Genomic DNA, 20450 nt, shown 5'->3' with positions numbered 1-20450 from the left:
GCCCCTTTTGTTCAGTCCCTTATAAGACCCCGCGATTTCACTTTTCAGTAGTAAGACAATACCTACTTATTTTTGACTCCCAGACCTATCTCATCAGCTTTTTTTTTTTTTTTTTGCTTTTTTTTTTAAATACTGGAATCTCCCTTTCTGAAGTTTAGTGCTTACTGAAATACTTTTTGGTGTCTTACCTCCTCTTCTGATTGAGAAGTGAATTATATTCCAGTCACTAATATCTAAGGTCTACTGTATGGTGAATTCTTGAATTCTTTTGGTGAAATTTCTACTTCTGTAACAAGATTAGGTTAAAAAATAAATCTTTAAAAATTTCTCATTCTCACTCAAGATACATAGCTCTAATATTAGTATTTTAGGAATTATTTCTGCTTCCAGGCCAACAGTTCTGTCTTTTTCTTGAGTGGAAAACCTCCCTTCTTTTTTTCAGAGAGCACCGGTGCTAACCTAACCAAACACTTCACAAACGATAGCCTCCCGCAGGTCACTTATGGATAGAAAAGTTTAAGCAGAACTACTACTCATTAAAATGGAAGCTAAGACCATTCAGTAAAAGATGATATTTTGCCTGGCTAGTTCTGTTAACTTACATGTAAGCTTTCTCTTGTTTTTCAAAAATGAAAGTTTTCTTCTGTAGCATAAACAGACCCCTATCAAATCAAACAAAGCCTCCTTCTCTTTCTCTCTTTATATATCAACAAGTATTTACACTCGTCTTTCAATGTTTATTAGTCCCTTCCAAAAGCTGTGCTTTGAGATAGCTGACTGATTTACCCAGTTCTGTACAGAAAAGAACCACTAAAATAGCACCTCCTAGGCTATTGAGCCAGGGTTAGCTATGTTTACAAACAAAGGAATAAGATAAAAGCAGTCACTGCCAAAACGAGCTATAGATTGTTTTGTCTAAAGCAATCTTAAAAGAAATCCAGATGTTTCTTCTCCTATTCGAGTAACAAGCAACTCCTTTCTTTAATTAACTAGATTGGGCTTGCACTTCATTTTGACCACAATGGCTGCCTGTTTTACTTCCTTCTTGCAGCTCTCAGTAAGTAGAACCTCAGCAGGTTCTTGCTTGATATGTCACTTGCAAGCCTTTCCACCTGAATTTCATTTATAGATTTCCCTGTGGCTGACATAATGGTTAACTTTTTAAAAGGATTTGAAGAAGGGATACAGTTAGTCCAGATTGTCCACTCTCCACTGAAACTTGAGATTAATTTATTTTGTTAGCATATAGCCTATTCTTTCAAGTAGCTTTAGATCTCTACTACACAAAAACTGGGAACTGCCAAATGCTTCTCTAGGGCAAAATGATCACGTATAAAAAAGTTCAGATTCAAAGCATACAATCAAATTATTATGCAGGCAGCGTGATTCAACTCTTGTCTCAGCACCTACATTGACATTATTCCACAAAGTGGGTATAACCTCTGTGTGACAGACAGACTTCTGATTAGGTGGCCAAGATCATGCAAATACTCCATGGTAAAATGGAAGCACAAGATGTGTGATGCTTCCTTGAAACATTTATCACAAGATTACTATGGTTCTTGCCACCAAAGGAACAGAGAAGATCAGAGAACTTGGCTTTAAAGACTCTGCCCTTACTTTCCATGGTCAACAAAAATTAGAGGAGTGAATGCAAAAACAACAATAATTAAAAAAAAATCCTTACCACTCCCTATTGCTTGTAGTATAGTAGGACCTAGAAGCTCCAAATCAAACTGGAAGCCCAATTGTGCTATGAAAAGTGAAAGCACAAGCTAAGCAATCCTTCTCACCAAAAACGTACTCTTTAGCCAAGACAGGCTGTAGCAGGCAGCTGAAGCAATTGCAGGTAGGACAGGGAGGTAAATACTCATCAGGAAATTAAGAAATGCTCCTGTTCTTTTAGCTAGCACTCATTTTCAGTTAATTTAACAGTAGAAACATATTTAAGAGGGATCTGAAGGACAGAGTAATATTTTTAAAGGCAACGTCAGTTATGGTATTCTAAGGAAGGAAGGAACATCAAGATTCATAGACAAGGAAAGCAGATGTCAAAAATAAAGGGCTGAGGCAAAAGGCAATGGGACAAAATAAGGAAGTACACAAATGGGTCTGTGCTACTGTGAAATGGGGTACTACAGAGGTGTAGGTCCTTCTTATAAACATTAAATGATCAATATCAATTCCAATCCTCTACCAAAAACTGCAAAATATACATTGATGGGACAGGGGTGGAAAAGGTCCAGTTTCCCCCAGAAGAATTTACTCTGCATTTCCACCCTTCTGTCTCCCATGCGAGCGCAGACAATGGTTCTTAAGCCTACAGCAGCATTACCAGCGCTGTGAAAAGACAAGCCAGTCTAACATGCTTTTGGTTTGAATATCAAGTTCTTTTCAGATGCCAGAATTTGGAACTGTTTTGGAGAAGACCCAAAACACATACACATTTCTAGATGAAATGAATTACCACCCTGGCTAGTGTGTTTATACTGTAAGTGACTAGCAGTCAGTCCTCATCTGCAAACCAGCATGTATTCTGCTAATGAAAGTCTGTTTTACTGCCCTGGTTGAACTCCAGCTGAAGGAGAAAGTTCTCTCCCTCCTTCATCTTTGCTAGTTTTCCAATCAGTGGCCCTACTTTTCCTTTAAAACCACACTGATTTTTGTCCATATGGTGGAAGTTTTGAGGTGTTGTTGGGCAGGGCATCATCTGTGACAAAAGGTGGTTTTGATCATTACTTTTCTCAGTATTCTCTTTCTATGACTGGAAGGAAATGCTTATGCACAAACTGCTTTATCCACGGACCAGGGATTATGTCTTCTTTCTGTTTTGCTGAGCACTGTGGTGTGGAAATCAATGTATCACGATTCTCCCTTCTATGCTATGTTAGCTCTCACTGAATTTGTCTGCTTTAATGCCCCAGAAAAAGGGAAAAGAACACTCAAAACGTAGCAGAAGAGTATCTTATCTGTAATTTATGATCATCAATACAACACATATTGCTGTGTAGACACCTTTCCCTAAAAATGATTTCTGTACTTCCACAAGACAATTGTGCTGATTTGGTACATTGTTTATTTGGTGTTTTTTAAATGCAGGGAAAGCCTGTCTTGTTAAAAGATTTATGCACAGAAGGGACGATCGAAATAATGCCCCACTATGTAACAATAATTATGAATTATTAATTTTGTTTGTGATATTCTTTACAGAAATGTAAATATAAGCAACAAAGAATTGCATGAAAAGTAATGCAAAGCACTGATGAAAATGGCTCATTTAACTGACTATCAAATGATCTCTCCCTCACTGGTGGGTGATTCATGTTGGTGTATGTGAACAAAAAGACTTTTTTGAAACATCTGTGTTTCTGGTTGTCAGGAATAACATTCTTTACAAAACATGCCTAAAATAAGCAAATCTCCTGGCTTGACACACACATTTTGGTCTCATCACAATCATTCTTTACATGGAATTTTAATCCAGACTTTTTTGGATACTGGATTTTACTGGAGACTTATTTTTAAAAAAGGGCTTGTAAGAAAATGAACAAGTAGACCTTCACAGAAAGCTCATTTCCTCCAAGAAAACAAACCAAACAGAAACTTATTAGTAACTCTTTTTCTTCCTTTTCTTTAAAAGAAAGAAAAAATAAATAATTAAAGTTCCTCAAAAACTGAAACCACCTGAAGTCTTTGCTCAAAACTGAAGAAGTTAGAAGTCCTTCCACTTTAATAGCATTTAGACTCAGAAACTAATAATCAGCATAGAACTTAGACATAGTTTATGATGTTGTGAGAAAAAAAAAGAATTTAAGGAAAAACGATAAGCATTCTTTGCAATCTTAAAATTTCAAATGGCCCTACAGAGTATTCACATTATATTTTATTAGGAAAATAAATGGGTACTGATATTCTGTAGCCAGAGAAGCAACCACAACAGTGCATATCACATATGTCAACAATGAGAGAGATCATGGTGAACTCAAATTATCTCTAAGGAAATGAAAGCAATCAGTACAGACTGACCCTGTCTCTATATAATAAAGTTTCTGAGCACATCCACATCACATTTTACTCACACATTCAAGTAGTGGATAATTTAACACCATCCTCATCATAAGCATCTGAATTTCAACTGTTGCCAAAGTGACCCCTGGGTGACTCATGTTTTTAACACCAGACCTACTCCTGAAACTATCGTAAAAGTGTTAATAAATACCAGATGTCCTTGAAAGTTCATCTCAACTATGCTACACAAACAGGAAAGGTGAGAGACTTCAAACTTAAGTCTAAAGACAGTTCTGCACCCTTTAAAGAGGAGAAAAATTATTCTCGAGCTTGATGCACTTAAAGTCACCTTCTGGAGCTTGATGTTTTTGGTATGGCCAAACACATTTTTTACTGTCCATCCATAAATGCAAGGCATTACAAGCAGCATGGGAATTGAATAACCTGAAGCTAAGGGTACGAAGCAGTGAAGTGAGGTACTGTCTTCTGATGTTTCTGGCACTGAGGACTTAACTACAGGAACACAGATGAACTGCTCCAAGCAAAAAGTCAGCAAGCTGACATTCCTGCTGATTTCCACTACTACTTTCCCCCCCAACAGAATCCCTTACAAAGTGGTCATCAGAAATCCTTCATCACCAGTCCCTCTCTCGGAACTTACTTATCGTCACACACCAACTGCTTGTTTCTAGAAGCAAAGCACAAAATAACTCATTCTGCTTAAAGATACTATCTAATTATACATGCAGCAGTGCATGCCTTGTAGAAAGATATACATGCAAGGTAAAAACATATTGCGATGAATGCACAAAAAGCAGGACAAAAGAGCACAACCTTTTTAAAAAGACATCTCCACAGTCAACATCACTTTGAGACAAGAGCATTTGTTAAAGGAACTGGAAAAGAGTATCAGCACAAGGAAGGAAAAAATTCCACAGAATTCTAAATCTTTCTTTACACAGAATAGTGCCTCTTATGTCTTCATTTTAAAAGCATTTAAAGTACTGCCAGTAAGAAAACTGTCCAAACTGAAGCAACTTTAGATGAACCAAGATCAGGGTTCAATAAGAACACAAATAGACCAGGCTTCCTTTGAATGATCATCACTAACTGACATTTCATTTTTCATGTATTTCCTTTAGGTTATAACAGTTATGGAAAAACATCCAACTGCTATATTTGATTAAGAATGCCTTAAATAGTCATTTTTCCCTTCATTCCTTTTCATATCACTTTTAATTAGGAACACATTTTGTCATAAACAGAAGCTGTCTAATTCAATGGAAAATGCAAAATATACCCTGTTTGCTTCAAAAAGGTTTCATGTTTGGTTCTGACCAATGATGATTCACATTTAAGCTGTTTCCCCTGTGTTTCTGATGTTAATTCAAAAGATGAAAGAGGTGTTTTCTGTTTACACAAAAACTTACAAGCAGTCAGCAATAACAGAAAATCAGATGAGCAGAAGGGCGTGAAAGTTCAAAGTGTTGAAAAAATAAAGTCTTAAAAACGCACACAAAATTTGAATGCCTCTCCTAGAGCTCTAAAATAATTTTCTCTTGCAGTCAAGCTTACGATACCACAGAAAAGAATTTTTCAATACAAGGTCTGGAAAAGTAAGTGTTGAAATCCCATCAATAACTAGTCATGGTTAGCACAGTGTTGAGATACTACACCAAGCAGACAAACACAGCTTAGGTATTTATTGAATCAGCTATTTCAAGGAATCTAGAAAGCAAGTGAATTAGTGAAACATGATTTTGCCCAGAGTAGTATGTTCTTTTATCAAAAGCTGACAGTATTACTCTCCTTTTTACTACACTACCCTTCTTAACCATAACACAGCGTAATATTACTCTATTCATTAACACAGATATAATCCATGTAATATTGCATTACACTTTTGATAATTCCCCAGTGAAACAAACATCAGTTTTTGCAGTACTCGAGAACTACAGGTTATTTCACCCCAAAGAACCCTCTTTCAAATTAAAATTCAAATTGCTTCACATTTTATGAATACAGTCAATAACTACAGATGTGAAACATTGAAATTCACAGTTTTTTTCCAGTTACTAATTATATTTCTCTGAGTTTCTCTCTCTTCCCTTGTCTCTCCTTAATTTTTCATTGTGGTACATGCAAAACTGTTCTGCTTCAAATGCAAAAATCAGAGGCCTCTTTTTTTTTTGTACAGAAATGAAATACCAAAACCTATCACATAGAAGCATATTATAAAAATTTAATTATTCATATATTTGTTTTGTGTTTTCTCCTGCATCAGTTGTTGATGTTAAACTATTTTGGAACAAATGTAATACTGACCAGTACTGCACAGATAGCAGAAATTGCTTAAATTTGTCAGAAGTTTAACCTTACCAATTTATTCACATATTTTTATTATTGATTTCTATGTTTCCATTCTCCATGGTGAAATTAAGAAAAGTGCCACCTGCTCCAACTTCAAACAGCCTCAAAGATATTCTGATATGACAACACATCTCTGAGCAAATAGATTATTTTTCATGCTAGGATGAATTGAACAGACTCGTCTTCAGTGGCTGAAGTTGAACTATGTTTCAGTCTCTTCAGTGAAGAGATACTTGAAGCTGACACTTGGCATCATGCTCTTCTCTCAGCTATGGACTGGGACACTTAATTCCCTAATCAGCTAGTTGTGTTCTTGAGGGATTTAACACTAGATCCTGCCATGACTATTAACTCTGTGGTATCCACCTGTTTACTGACTAAAAGATCAACTGCACTTTTGACAGTGCACAGACTATTTATGCTACTTAGTCCTTCCTAAGGGATAATGAGCGATTATTACTCTCTTCTAGGTAATGGGATTTACTCCAGCTGTTCCTGTCCCAGGTCTGTAACATCTGTGTCACCAGGTACAGTCCCAGGGTAGCTGATGAATACATATCTCCTTGGCAAGCCATTAGCATCCACGGCCTGAGTCATAGATAGCTACACATATATGTATATATAAAGAGAGCACCACATATATATGTATATATAGCTGTATATATAATTGAACGCAATCATTCACCACTTGCTGGCCAAGGTACATCATATGACATCCCACCAGCACCACAAGATCTCACCCTGCAAACCAATGCCCCACAGCCCCCAAGCAGCAGCCAGGCCCTGGCCAACTCTCCAAAACTTTATGACATTCCGCATGGTGTCACTTGATGAAGAATGCCCCCAACCCTTGTTCAGGCACTGTCCTGTCTTGCAGCAGCAACCAAACATCAGAATGATATTAATGCTGCTTGGGCCGAAACCAGGACAAGTTAAGAGCATTACCCTAAGCATAACTGTTTAGCTTCAGCTTCTCCTCAGCTGCTCTAAGAAAGCAGTACTTACGTTTAAAATCTGAGGTGCTTTGGATGTACTCTTAAAAACAGAAAACCTGACATTTGACTCAGTAATGTACTAGGCCAGAAAAAAAGCAGAAAAGAACCAGTAGCTTCCATGGCAGTCCTGTATCCTTTTAACATTTTCTTGTAACTATACTGTTTTATAGATGAAACTGTCATTGCAAAAATGACAAATCTAACACATAAAAGAAGAAAAAAGGGCAATAAATCACAAGTGACACTCCAGCCCACTGGAGTGCACTCAGCCACTGCAGCAAAAAGTAGGAAGATTTCCGCTTGCTTTACATTCTGCTCATCAGAGTGGGAGAACCAGGATCTCTGCATAACTGGTAAACTGGTAAAAGAAATGCTGGGGCTATGATACAACAAGCTTGGAGTTCCACTTTTGAGAGTCAGATCATTCTCACTTAGCTTTCCCTGTCACACCACAATGGCACCATACTTCACACCAAAGAGGCTTTGGCTTTACACCATACAGGGGTTCATTCTCCCTTTGATAACTATGCACAGCTTCCACTGATGCCAATTACATTCAGAAGTATCAATAAAAGAATACTCTAAAACTGGATTTAACTGGAAGAAACGTCTGCATATACCTTTGTTATTACAAACATCACTACAGCATCTACAAGGAATTCATGGGGTCTCCATTACTCAGAGCAGCACTTCATGTTTCCACTCATCAGAATCCATCGAAGCCTAAGGTACAGGATTAAGAAAAATGAACGTTGGTGCCTGTCCAGCCCATGCAGCTAAACCTCAAATTACCTCAGTTCTGTCAAACAAACTAGATAAACAGAAAGAAGAGTCTCTCTCAAATTCACACTTTAGTTTTTGTGCTAATAAACAAACTGTTTTCAGTAATGCTATGGCTGGGAGTAATTAATCTGGAATAAATTATTTGAGTTGAAGTTTTTCACTTTTATGCTGGAATGGATGATAACACAATCTGACGGAGATAATGTTATGTACTGAATTCACATCTGAAGAAATCTGCACATTTTATTATGCAGCTAACTTCATAAGGAAGAAGAAACCCACTGGAACTATTTTTATGATTCCTTTTTAGCATGGTTTTAAAATACTCTGCTTAAGGTATGCAGGGTAGAATTCATACGAGTTTTAAGATAGTCAGTATCATTAAAAAAAAACCCTTTCAATTCCTAAGCATCAGTCATTCTACAAAATTTTTGACATATCTTATTGTATCTGATTTGTACCAAGGATTTTATCTATGAAGGCCGCACAATGCAGAACTCCCACTTCCAGCTGCATGTGTAATTAACAACGGGTAGTAAAAAGGGCGTTCTATGGAAATCAGTCTTAATAACATCTAGCAAAGTGGTGTCTGCTCCACTAAATCACAAATGGAAATACTTTAATTTAAATATAAGTAGCTCAGACGTATTTCAACAATTAAGAAAATGCCTGAAAGAATGAACATCCTAATCACCATTTCAAGCATGGTATTTTATCAGAATGCAGACAGAATAAAATAGATGAGGGCCAAGTGAATACCAAATATGGCCAATTTAAGCTTATTACATGAAATGTCTTCTAGAAAACAGTGAAGCAAAATGCAGATGCTGTCAGGCTTTCTCAGAAACATAGATTTGTTTTTCAACTTTAAAGTCAAGATCATAGTCACTTTTAAGCGGCAACTTTTTGAGAAATCCTATAAATGCTTTCAAACTGCACTGTAAAGCTGTACTAACTGTTTATGCAAACACGGACACTGCATCATGAGAACCATTATGCTTCATGAACACAGTCTTCTGTCTTGGCCAACAGATGATAAAACTTTCCCTTGCTACAAGCTCCAAATAAATACTGAACCAAGGAGTGGCTGTAGAGATATTTAGGGTAAATAGCAGGTAATCCTATGGCTGGAAATCATTTATATACAAAAATGAGGAAGAAAGAAAAGACAAAGAGGAACTAATGCATTATTTATAAACTCATTTATCAGTAAGCATCAGGATAAGTTGATGATTGAGACAGTGTGTGTGAGTTGGCTTGAAAGCTAAACTGTATTATCACGGTTTTCTGAAGAGGAACATCTTCCAAAAAAAAAAAAAAAAAACATTCAGGAACGCAGCCAAGATTTTAAATTTCCATTCTGCAGTGAGCATCAACTTCCCAACAGAAAGAAAAAAAAAAGAAAATCCCAACTCTGTTCCCCAACTACAGATTACATATCTCCTCAAATGCTAAAAGAGAAACACAATCTCTTGATCACAAATGTGATAACTTTGGTGTTCATCAGAAGAGCAAGGAAAAGGTATTAAGAAGAAAATACCCTGCAATGTTACTTAACAGCTACACCTATAAGCCTTGTGGTAACTACAGCTGGCATCAGCCCCACATAAAATAAGTCCCTTTTACATATAGATCCTTTCCACCTCCACTATGGATATAGATCCATTCCTTGCTTACTCTTGCCCATCACAGCTCCTGTGCGCCTCCTTTAAGAAATCTTTGGGTTCCTCATGGGCACTGTAGGTACCATGACTGCCTTACTACCCTAAGGTCTGCTACGCAGTCTGTCTCTAGAAAAACATGAATTCCTCTTACTGTCATCAGAACAACCATGTGGGCAAGGTGAAAGGATTTACGCTCCCTACTGTGGCAACTGAGAAGGAAGATGATGGTTCTTCTCTTTTCAGCACATGGCCTTTATAGAACAAGAAGGGCTTATAAAGATCAGGGAAACTATTTCAGAGACTTCTTAATACATTTCAGAGACAGCCACAAATGCTGTTTGTAGGTATTAGTTGAAACTTTGTCCATATATAACTAGTTTCTAACCATAATGCTATAATGTGATGGAAAGTACTGTGATAGTAGCAGAGTGAAACAACCCTAGGCTGCAACAAATGAAGACAAGTCCCAGCGCAGCTGCCATAGATACAGATCAAAAGAAGAAAAACTGCTTACTACCTTTGAAAGGACTCAGGTAGGGAGGGTCCTTTAGCAAGATACCTCTACCTTCACTGCAAACCCTTAAATGAAGTCTGAAAAGGGGTGGATCCTGCCTCCACCCCTTCTGGTCACTCATGGCAATGCCTTCCCATCAGGTGCTCAATCACTGTTTCAAGCCCTGACTTAGCACTTCTGCTACATGGCATAACAGATTTATTTATTTAAGAAAAAAAAAAAGTCATAGCTCTGACAGAGCCTAAATGCCAAAGCTATGCACCACCAGCGACAAAGGAACCACTACTTTGCTATATGTTAGCTATGATGCATGTTTGTTAGCTATATCTCTGTTCTCTCACTGTTGACTACTGTAGGTATTTTCCACTTGCAGAATAGATCTGTCCTCTGTAGGTCCCTGCAGCTACACAGATTTGCATTAAAACAAATCTAAAAGGAGATGAAAAACATTTACTTCTCCATCTGGAAATATATATATAAGTGTATATATATATACATATATACTTATTTGAATTCTACGATGAAGAAATAAAAATCACTGAAGTTCAAGAGATTATAGAATCATTAAGGTTGGAAAAGACCTATAAGATCATCCAGCCCAACTGTCCACCTATCACCAACAGTAATCACTAAACCATGTCCCTCAACATAACATCTAAACATTCCTTGAACACCTACAGGGTTGGTGATTTCACCACCTCCCTGGGCAGCCCATTCCAGCGCCTGACCACTCTTTCAGAGAAGTATTTCCAAACATCCAGTCTGAATCTCTCCTGGCGCAACTTAAAGCCATTCCCTCTTGTCCTATCACTAGTTACAAGAGAGAAGAGGCTGACCCCCGGCTCACTACAACTTCCCTTCAGGCAGTTATAGAGAGCAATAAGGTCTCCCCTGAGCCTCCTCTTCTGCAGACTAAACAATCCCAGCTCCCTCAGCTGCTCCCCATCAGACCTGTGCTCCAGACCCCTCACAGCTTCGCTGCCCTTCTCTGGACACGTTCCAGGGCCTCAGTGTCTTTCTTGCAGAGAGAGGCCCAAAACTGAACACAGTACTTGAGGTGTAGCCTCACCAGGGCTGCATACAGGGGGACAATTACTTCCCTGTTCCTGCTAGCAACACTGTTTCCAATACACGCCAGGATGCCATTGGCCTTTTTGGCCACCTGGGCACACTGCAGGCTCATGCTCAACCAAGCATAGACCAACACCCCCAGGTCCGTTTCCTCTACACAGTCTTCCAGCCACTCTGCCCCAAGCCTGTAGCGCTGCCTGGGGTTGTTGTGTCCGAAGTGCAGGACCTGGTACTTGGTCTTGTTGAACCTCATTCCATTTTTTATTCCAGATGCTATTTGTCTATTCAAAGCTTTATTTGTACTTTGCTGCAAGAAAAACATTGAGCTATAAAAATGAATGTGGACAGAGCTTCTGACAGAGCACTAACAAGAACAAGCTGGTACTTCCTAGAATCATACATCCATTTTTCTAGTTAGCTCTTATGTTATTACACAATAGAAATTTACATGCAACAATTTTGTCCTGATTGACACAACTTGATATTAGCTTTGTTATATAAAACACATATCACAGCATTAAAATATATTGTAGACACACCTCTACTCCTCTTCAGCTCAATCATTTACCTGTCTCTTGCTGACTACAGGAGAACTAAGATGCTAAGGATCTGAACTCCCCTTGACCCTCAGGCACTCTAGTAGCAATATTTACACACTACCCAATTATGCCAGTGTTCTTGAAAAAGGCAATGATTTTATCCTGTTAATGCCCATCAACTAGGTCTAACTTCCCCATTTGCATTTTCCAAACTCACCTTAGGACTTACAGAATTTTTTAGTGCATTATCCTTCTGTTCAAAAATAAAAAGGTTTGCAAAGCAAATGCTTATAAAAGCACATTTATTTTCCAGCAAAATGAATAATTTCCTCGAATTTAAAAATATTTCAGTATATTATGAACTGGCCTTCAAGCCACACTCAGCCCAGTAATTGCCTCACTTCTGCACTGAGTTTATATGACAATTAGATTTAGGAACCTTACAGTTCTGCTCATTCTCACGTCTCACACCCTAGGTTATTTTAAGACTTGAATTCATGTATGACATAAGGAGGGAATCAGTTTTACTTCTTTTAAGATTTTATGCATTTTGAAATGTTGCCAGAATATCTGACCTTCCCAACACACCGTAGTAAAAAAAGCCAAAAACAAACATTAATGCAACGTCTTTGTTCTAATTTTTACATGCAACTTGTGAACCTTAAATAAATGATCTAGATATACTAGTGCCTTGATCTAACAACAGAAATAAAAAAAAGAAAAAAAAAGGAAGTGCACAGACAGATATCTATATTTAAACTATGATTGAATTTATAAATGGAGTGAGGCTAGATCTCTTCACATTAGGCTTGAAAGAACATTCCACAGATCACACACATAATGGAAACATGCAGCGGAGTTGTACATACGGCCATGCGTGTGTGCGTTTCGGTGCCAAGCACACAATTTAATTTAACGGAGCTGAAGAAAAACTTATAAACAAAAAGAAACTTTTAACACAGAAAACTATTTACGAGCAGAGAATGAAGAAATCATTAGGGAAAAGGAGCCAGAGAAAAGAAGACAAGAATGGGCATGATGACTTGTCTATACTTGAACTTCTGACCTGTTAGTTGGTCGTCGCCTGCAGCAGGGGCGATGCGAATGTATGGTGTTGTAAGCTGAGTCACGATTATCGCAGCTAAGGCAAAGGAAGATTTCCAGGTCAGCATGCATGAGGGAAAAAAAAGCCAGACTGAAGCTAGGCCAGCAAGAAGAATCTTGGTCAATAGTTTATTGTCTGAACTTCTTATAAACAAAAAAGAAAAAAAAAAAAACAAAAACCAACAGCACAAGTTTCTTTTCATCTTCATTGTTAGTTCGGTTATTGTGGATTTATGAGCTTTTGCATATGACTTTCCGGAAGAGTACTCAAAGCACATTATTTACATAAAATGCGTTTGAGGAAACTGAAGACCATTTGGCTCTGCTGGTTGCAGCACTGGGCTTTCTACGTGAGAGTTTACTGCCTATTCAGATTCCTCTGGTCTTAACTTCCCTATGTAATTTGTACTCATTGCACATTTTATTATCTCATTTTATTATAATGTATTTTTCCTACGCTTCTTGTTAAGATAATTTTCATGTAAATGCTCTTGAGCTACCTTAGATTCATTTTTTATTGTACCTACTTAGGTCTTTGGTCTGAAAATGCACATACTACCCATACACTTAACTTTCAACGTTCAAAGGACCACTGACTGTTATCACCTTTGAGTTAAGTATGTCTGTAGCTGATTGAGGTCCGATCTTTATGTGAGATCACGTTCTGCCACTACAAGAAAAAGCTGAAAAACTCAGATTGTCTGTGTGCTCCAAGTACCCTGTGTTTTTTTTTTGTCAGAGATGTTAACAGCCTCTGACTGTTACACATAACTATTAGCATGGTTCACAGTAATAAGAACTTGTACTTCTCTACTTGCCACTATGATTGCCTCTAAATGGTTAAGAACACTATGATACATATATATTAAGAAGTATAAAAAAAAATTAAAAGGTCAGATCCAACATGCTGCAGCTGGAGAATGATGCAAAGAAAAAAATATTGGAAAATTAAGGAGAAAATTATATGAAAGATCACTAATTTACATAGAACAGCCTGGGTGCTATTAGAAATGTGGCAATGAGTGAGGAAAATAGATCATCTACCATCTGCAGACAATTAAACTCAAAACTGCTGCTGCATAATATTTTGAAATATCCCTCTGCAACACTGAAACACAGTGCTGATAGTAGCTGCTAGAGTACTGTTGCTATTGGATTTAAAATATTATAATATCCTTTTCTCTCTCATAATTAATGAAAGCCTTCCAATATCACAAAATCTGAACAATAATGTGTCCCTCTTGAGAACTCGATTCCTAGGAGATAGCCAAGATGTCTCTATCCAGTCAGTGTTGTAAGTCATATCAGGAAATACAGACTTAATATAAATCACAACACACCATAAAGTTGATAGCAATAAACTTGGAAGGGCTCTGGAATGTTTTCAAGTTTGTCTGCTGAGATTTCACAACCATTTAGCTTGAAGAAAGAGTACAAATATGAAAGAAATATTTCAAACAAAATACGACAACCCTTATTACCGCTGGTATGAAAATTTCTTCCCTATTTTTGTTTGTTTGTTTGTTTAATTATCTTGTCAAAAGTAATGGGAGTGGAAACCCTGCAGTCTCCACATCCGTATATACACCAAATACCCACAAAGGTCCTAGAAGGCTTTTTCTACAGACAACTAAGAACAGAAGATTCTACATCACAAGAATATGCTGTCTGATCCTTCACCAAACACAGTCAGTGGCAAAGGTTCCCTCTGACTTCAGCAGAAGCTGGAGGAGTATACAATCCAATATTCTCATCTTAAATTATAATTGCTGAAATCAAGATTTTTATATGATCTCAAATAGGCAAGTGTGTGTGTGTGGGGAAATGTGGACACACACGGGCTGTGAATGTGATAGGACAATTCTCTATGTAGTCTCAGTGCAGGTGTGGTGACTTCTGACTTACAGAACGTAAGTAAGGGCACAGAAGTCTGCTTTTCTCTTTACCTCTACTTGATCTAAAGGGGAAAAGCTATTTTTACAAATATTTATAACTAATACTGTATTACAGTGTGTCACAGTCTGCATTTTAGTTTTCCAAAAACAATATACTTTGAAAATATAACAGAGATACTCAGTTTATAAGCACAATGATCAGTGCTTTTACAGAAGACCCTCTGGAAAGTTTTCCACCAGAGACTACAAATGCCTTTGAGGACACTTCTGACTTCAAAGTTCTCACAATAACCACTTGTATGATTTTACATGCTGCACAAAGGTATTATGAAGAATTCTGAAACCAGATTTCAAAGCAAAAAAGTACAGTGATTTGTTTAAAATAAAAGCTGCATTTCTCATATCTCTATTGTCAGATGTGATACCCTGTTGCTATGGAAGCTATTCCATCCACAAAGTTACCCTCACTTTCCAAATGAGAAAGTAAGGTTTTTCAGTCAGTCAAGTAATTGAAGTAGTTGAGCATCCATTAGTGATTAGGACTACAAATCTTCAAATAATCTAAAACCCATTCCCCTAATCACCTATTATGATTTGTGAGGCAGTGTGATCTGCTCCTGGCAACATCAAAACTCTAGAAAACAGCACAGAATTTCATTTTAACCTGATATCAATATCTTTTATATTTTATTAGGCTTTAGAGAAGACATTTGAAAGTTTGCTACGGTTTAGTAAGCAGTCAGTAAACTGGAAATAAAACTTTTTCCTTTGTTTTTGGGATAGAAAAAAAAAAGAAGGAAAAAGATTGAAAATATACAAGGAAAGATCCAGACATTCAACAGAGGTAGCCATGTGCTAACATTTCATTTATTTTTCAAAATTGAGATTCCAATCCATCATGTTTAGATATATTGAAGGTGGTGGAACCATAAAGTCTGTATGGAAATGGAATCATGGTGAAGCCAGCTACGTTGAGAAAAGCCACTATGAGATACAACAAAAATTTTTTTGTGTCACATTCTAACAAGGTGCCCAAGCTGCAAGGAAGCATTAACTGCTCCTCCTTAGCTGTAGTTCCTTTCCTTTTCCTCCACTATAATCCCCACATAATCATATTATCCCAGCACCTCTTTTTCATGCCTTGAAGCTGGCACTAGCTAGAGGTGCTAAAAAAGATGAGACAACAAAGATAATCACAGATAAGTCCCAAGTCCTCAAAGTGAAATATATCAGCAATATGTTTATTCTTCCTGTTTGGGGATCAAACTCAAAGCTGGCACTGCCTCTACTATACCAATTTGCTCACGAACAGTAAGTAGTAAGATGTGCAGAAGTTTCAATAAATAGAGCTGTTCTATACCACGAAAATGAGGAACGTGATTTCTCATTTTCTTTTGTAAAGCAGTAAAGATAATTGCTTATGAGGAAGGGGTGATTTTTCACTAATATATATGCAGTTACTCTGCACACTGCAACTGACAATTTAACAAATCTATTATATGTATATACGAATTTCCAAAATATTGAGAGATCATATAAAAACCCCCAGAATATATTTAAGAGAATGTGTCAAGAAAAGAACTAGAAATTAGTAGCACATTTATTATTAAGAACAAACAAACAAACAAACTTCCTAAATCTCAGCTAGAGACACAAATGAATCCTTTAAAATTCTGTGCTAGATTTAATGATGTCTTTTAGCAACATAAAACGCTTCTGGAAGATGAAGTGAAGGAAAGGTCAGCAGTCCGAATTACAGAATACATCACATAATATGAACATACCTTTTGTGGCTACCCTGACGCAGTCAATTTTGGTTTCCTGTGTAAAATAAAGAGGAAAAAGGTCACATACTGTGTTTCTAAGCAGAGGAAGCCATCCATGTTTCTACTCTTAAAGAGTATTGAGAGAAGTGTTCATTTAGTGTTCTTTGTTGCATATTTAACTTGTTATTAAGGAACTCCAATGTGCTTTCATAGCATGGACAAACACTGCTTATGTACGGCGCATAAACATTTCATTTAGTATTCCTCTAAACAAAGAAAATAGGTGCACAATTCACAAAAGCACAGCGAAGTGTTCAGCTTTTTCATTTTGCTAACTTAATGACCTTGGGAGATCTTTCTTTTTCTTACAGGTAAGTACAGTTCGACGCATCATGCTAGACAATTTTAGAAAGAAAAAATAATCAATGGCGTTTCACATTTCTCCGCTGTCAGTGCAGTGTGAAAGAGGTACCATTATGGTTTCTGGCAGAAAACATTTCCAGGCTGTCAGCACAGACAGCCAAAGCTTATCAAGAATTGAAGGGCTCTGGGTAGGTCTGTCCAGGAAATGAAAAACAATTCCAGGAAGAATTAGCCTGATGAAACATGATCTGTGAAGGCCTTTTTACACACTTTCATTCCAGTTCCATCTAGTTATTTTTCTTTTACCGATTGCAGAAAGGAAAAGAATAAAGATTATTTCTAATTCAGCCAGGGCAACCAAATGAGAAAGTGGGAGTTGAACACATTATAAACTAAGGTAATGGGATTGGACAAGCCAAGACAGATGTGCTAAAAGCCACAATCAAGTTTGGCTTAAATTTAACAAAAGGAATCACAGCACTCCTTTTATCTTTGAGGCAGGAAAGCAAAACAAAAACAAAAAAGACAAAAAGCCAATAAATTAGGCTCATTGGACAGCTTTTAGATAATGACAAAATGGCAATGCACTACTTTGTTTACTCGCTATTGACAAAACTGTGCTGTTTTCTCCTTCTCTCTCTGTAACCTTTAATCATTAAGCAATACTGTGTCAAGAAAACTGTTATTTTTAAAATTCACTGTGTTAAATTTCACAGTTACTTCATTTTCTCATTAGCAATTACACTGGGCATCTTGGTAGTTGTTATCTATTTGCACACAGTATATAAAACCACACCTGTCATAAGACTTACCCCATTGGCTCTGCTAGCAGCTTGAAAATAGATGCTGTAGCTCTTATGAGGAAGAAGAGGAGTGTTCCAGAAGCCACTGTAGGTTTTGTTATCACCAATAGTAAAAGGTTGAGCAGCTTGTAATCCATTGGCCGGAATCTCTGCAGCAAAGTAGTACCGGGAATTCAAAAGTGAGGCGTTCTGGAAATGAATGGGCACTGGGTAACACTTCAGGATCTCCGTTGTCTTTTTGGTCCTCCGAGGGCGCTCTTCTTCAACAACTATTTGATAGACACTAGGAGCATAAAAAGGAAAGAACAAGAAAAAACAAAAAACAAATGTGTTATTATAATACTTGTGCAGTCAATTCTCCCTGAGACCTTAATGTCGCATATTGGTATTTACAGAAAAAAATCACACCACCACCACCAGCCTGAAAAAAGTAAACAAAATGGGAAGAAAGCATCATTTTGGTATTCAGGTATATGAATTTATGGCATAGATTCATGCTTTCAGATAAATTAATTTTGTTTTAGAAAAACAAAATTAGCCACATACATCACAGCTTTTCATTCAGCAAATTCGTGGAACACTTTCTTGTTTGAACTCTTGTACAGTAAAAGCTTCCTTGATTAGTACTAAAATGTAGAATTAAGTATTATTTTCTTCAAAGAAGTGTAAAGCTACAGATACCATCTTCTAACCTGTTTATCTTGACTAAATGAAATTAAATGAGTAGTTAGATAAAAATGAAGAAATAAATTACAAAGAGACAGGGAATAGTATTTGCTCAACTGTTGACATTGTAACTATTTATAAATGCACACATTAAGTAAATTACAGTCTTAAAATTTTCATGGTATATCAACTGTAACTGAATAAGGATGAAGTACTTTTTGACGGATGTTATTTTCACTCAGCAAAGCACTTTTAATACATCTTAGGGATAATCTTGTTCTTAAGCGTTTCTGCATTCTGCGAAACAATGTAGGTAGTAGTTGCATGCTTTGCTGTACTGGGACCTACAGAGAGTAGCCCATTCCTCTCCACTGTAAAGGTGCAGTGGACATTTCAGCGGGAACAAAGAAACTGTGATTCCTGCTGCATATGCAAACAGCAAAATCATTATACGCTCACAGTTGCTGTAAAAGTCTGAGTCAGTGCTTTCAGATTTGAGAAGCGGGACGTCCATGTCTCTAAAGAGGACCTGCTTGCAAGTTTATTGCTTCACTGGGGACCAGTGATTCTTAATCATTATTTGTCTTCTGGAATCTTGAATCCAAGTAAGCAAGACAGTATGGGTAACAGATGTTAAAGAGACAATGTGTCTACTTTTCTGCACGCCACCTCCATCTAATAATCTACAGTATTTCAAGGCGTTAATTCATAACAAGCAACAATCTCTGGGCAGAGTATATTCCTTAAACAGGCAATAGCCACTCAATCCTCTGACGTTGTCCCCACTCCGCCATCTGTTGGTAGGTCCTTGTATTTACAATAGCCTGCTGAAAGCACAGGGACAGGCCATGCTGGGCTTCTGCAGTCAGTACGGACTACAGAGGGCTTATCTTTTCTGCCTGAATTAGACCCTTAAAGTTAAGACACTTTAAGTATCTTTCTGTTGATGTCTAAGCAACTCTAAAATCCCATTAAAGTCAGCAGGGAGAAAGTCAGTACAGGCAGCATACTTTAAAGACCTGAACAGCCAGGAGTTATCTTATTTCGAGTCAACTGAATTGCTTTCTGGCCTCTTATTGTCTACAGTAACACATCTAAGAATCTGCAACAAGATACCTAATTTTTGATTTTTTAGTCCTAAGTAGAAGCCCGTGCAGAAATCTAACTATGTTTTAGTAAAATTAGGCACAGCCGTAGAGACAAAGAAGTACTTGGAGGGGCCACTTGAAGACCACTGTCAGTAAATTCCCTGGAAAATGAAGTCTACATTTTTAGCAGAAAGATTTTCATTAGTTGATTAATTCCATGCTAAGTAGTAAGTGAAGGTCAATTCTCAGCAGCCTGTCTGCGATCCAAATCAACAGCTGACATAATTTTAGAACAAAAAGTAGCTCAGAAGAGTGATTCCAGGCTACTTTGAAGAAAGACTGTTAACTCCTCCAGCTATGAAATTACAGTGAATCTACAGTAAACACTGTTTGAGAATTGAAATGGAGTATTGGGAACAAAAATGTAGAGAATGTTGTAAACGTGCTCTTGCAAGGTATGAAACTTGACACACCTGCCGAATACCGCAGCAAAGATAAGAATCCCTTGTTCTCACTAAAACATGGATAGTAAACTAAGTTTTGGATTTGGCAGTCAGCCCTCAGGAGAATTGTCTCCTTTTTTTCTTGCATCAGAACTGAATATAAGAAGGATCTCAGACCAGGCGAGGTAATAAGACTTCTTTCAGTATCAGTTGAAATGAGTATTCCTTTCATTTTTCACTCAGTGATTATAGCCAAAGATTTTAGATATTTTAGAAACAAATCTGTCATTAAAATGCTCCTTTCCTTCTTGCAAATTCATATTAGTTATACTGCATGCACTACTCCAGTGTATATTACATTTTAAATGCCTGACATCT

The 20450-nt window shown here is 37.2% G+C and overlaps 1 protein-coding gene across 8 annotated transcripts in view; it reads right to left on the bottom strand.

The window, feature by feature from the left end:
• Positions 1-20450, bottom strand: part of PTPRM (protein tyrosine phosphatase receptor type M) — a 449220-nt gene that overhangs the window by 160756 nt on the left and 268014 nt on the right. For 4 of the 8 annotated variants that reach the window (XM_065752038.1, XM_065752030.1, XM_065752031.1 and 1 more), the window contains exons 12-14: positions 17885-18158; positions 16728-16764; positions 13011-13085 (exon numbers count right to left, since the gene is read on the bottom strand). In XM_065752038.1, coding sequence (XP_065608110.1) covers positions 13011-13085; positions 16728-16764; positions 17885-18158 — 386 coding nt within the window. The remainder of the gene's footprint in view (positions 1-13010; positions 13086-16727; positions 16765-17884; positions 18159-20450) is intronic. The other 4 variants (XM_065752033.1, XM_065752034.1, XM_065752036.1 and 1 more) reach the window with 1 other exon arrangement.

Source organism: Cyrtonyx montezumae, unplaced genomic scaffold, assembly GCF_038088225.1.
Source record: "Cyrtonyx montezumae isolate F1298 unplaced genomic scaffold, pur_monq_1.0 scaffold_8, whole genome shotgun sequence".
NCBI classification, from domain to species: domain Eukaryota; kingdom Metazoa; phylum Chordata; class Aves; order Galliformes; family Odontophoridae; genus Cyrtonyx; species Cyrtonyx montezumae.
This window is presented reverse-complemented; position numbering and strand designations above follow the sequence as displayed.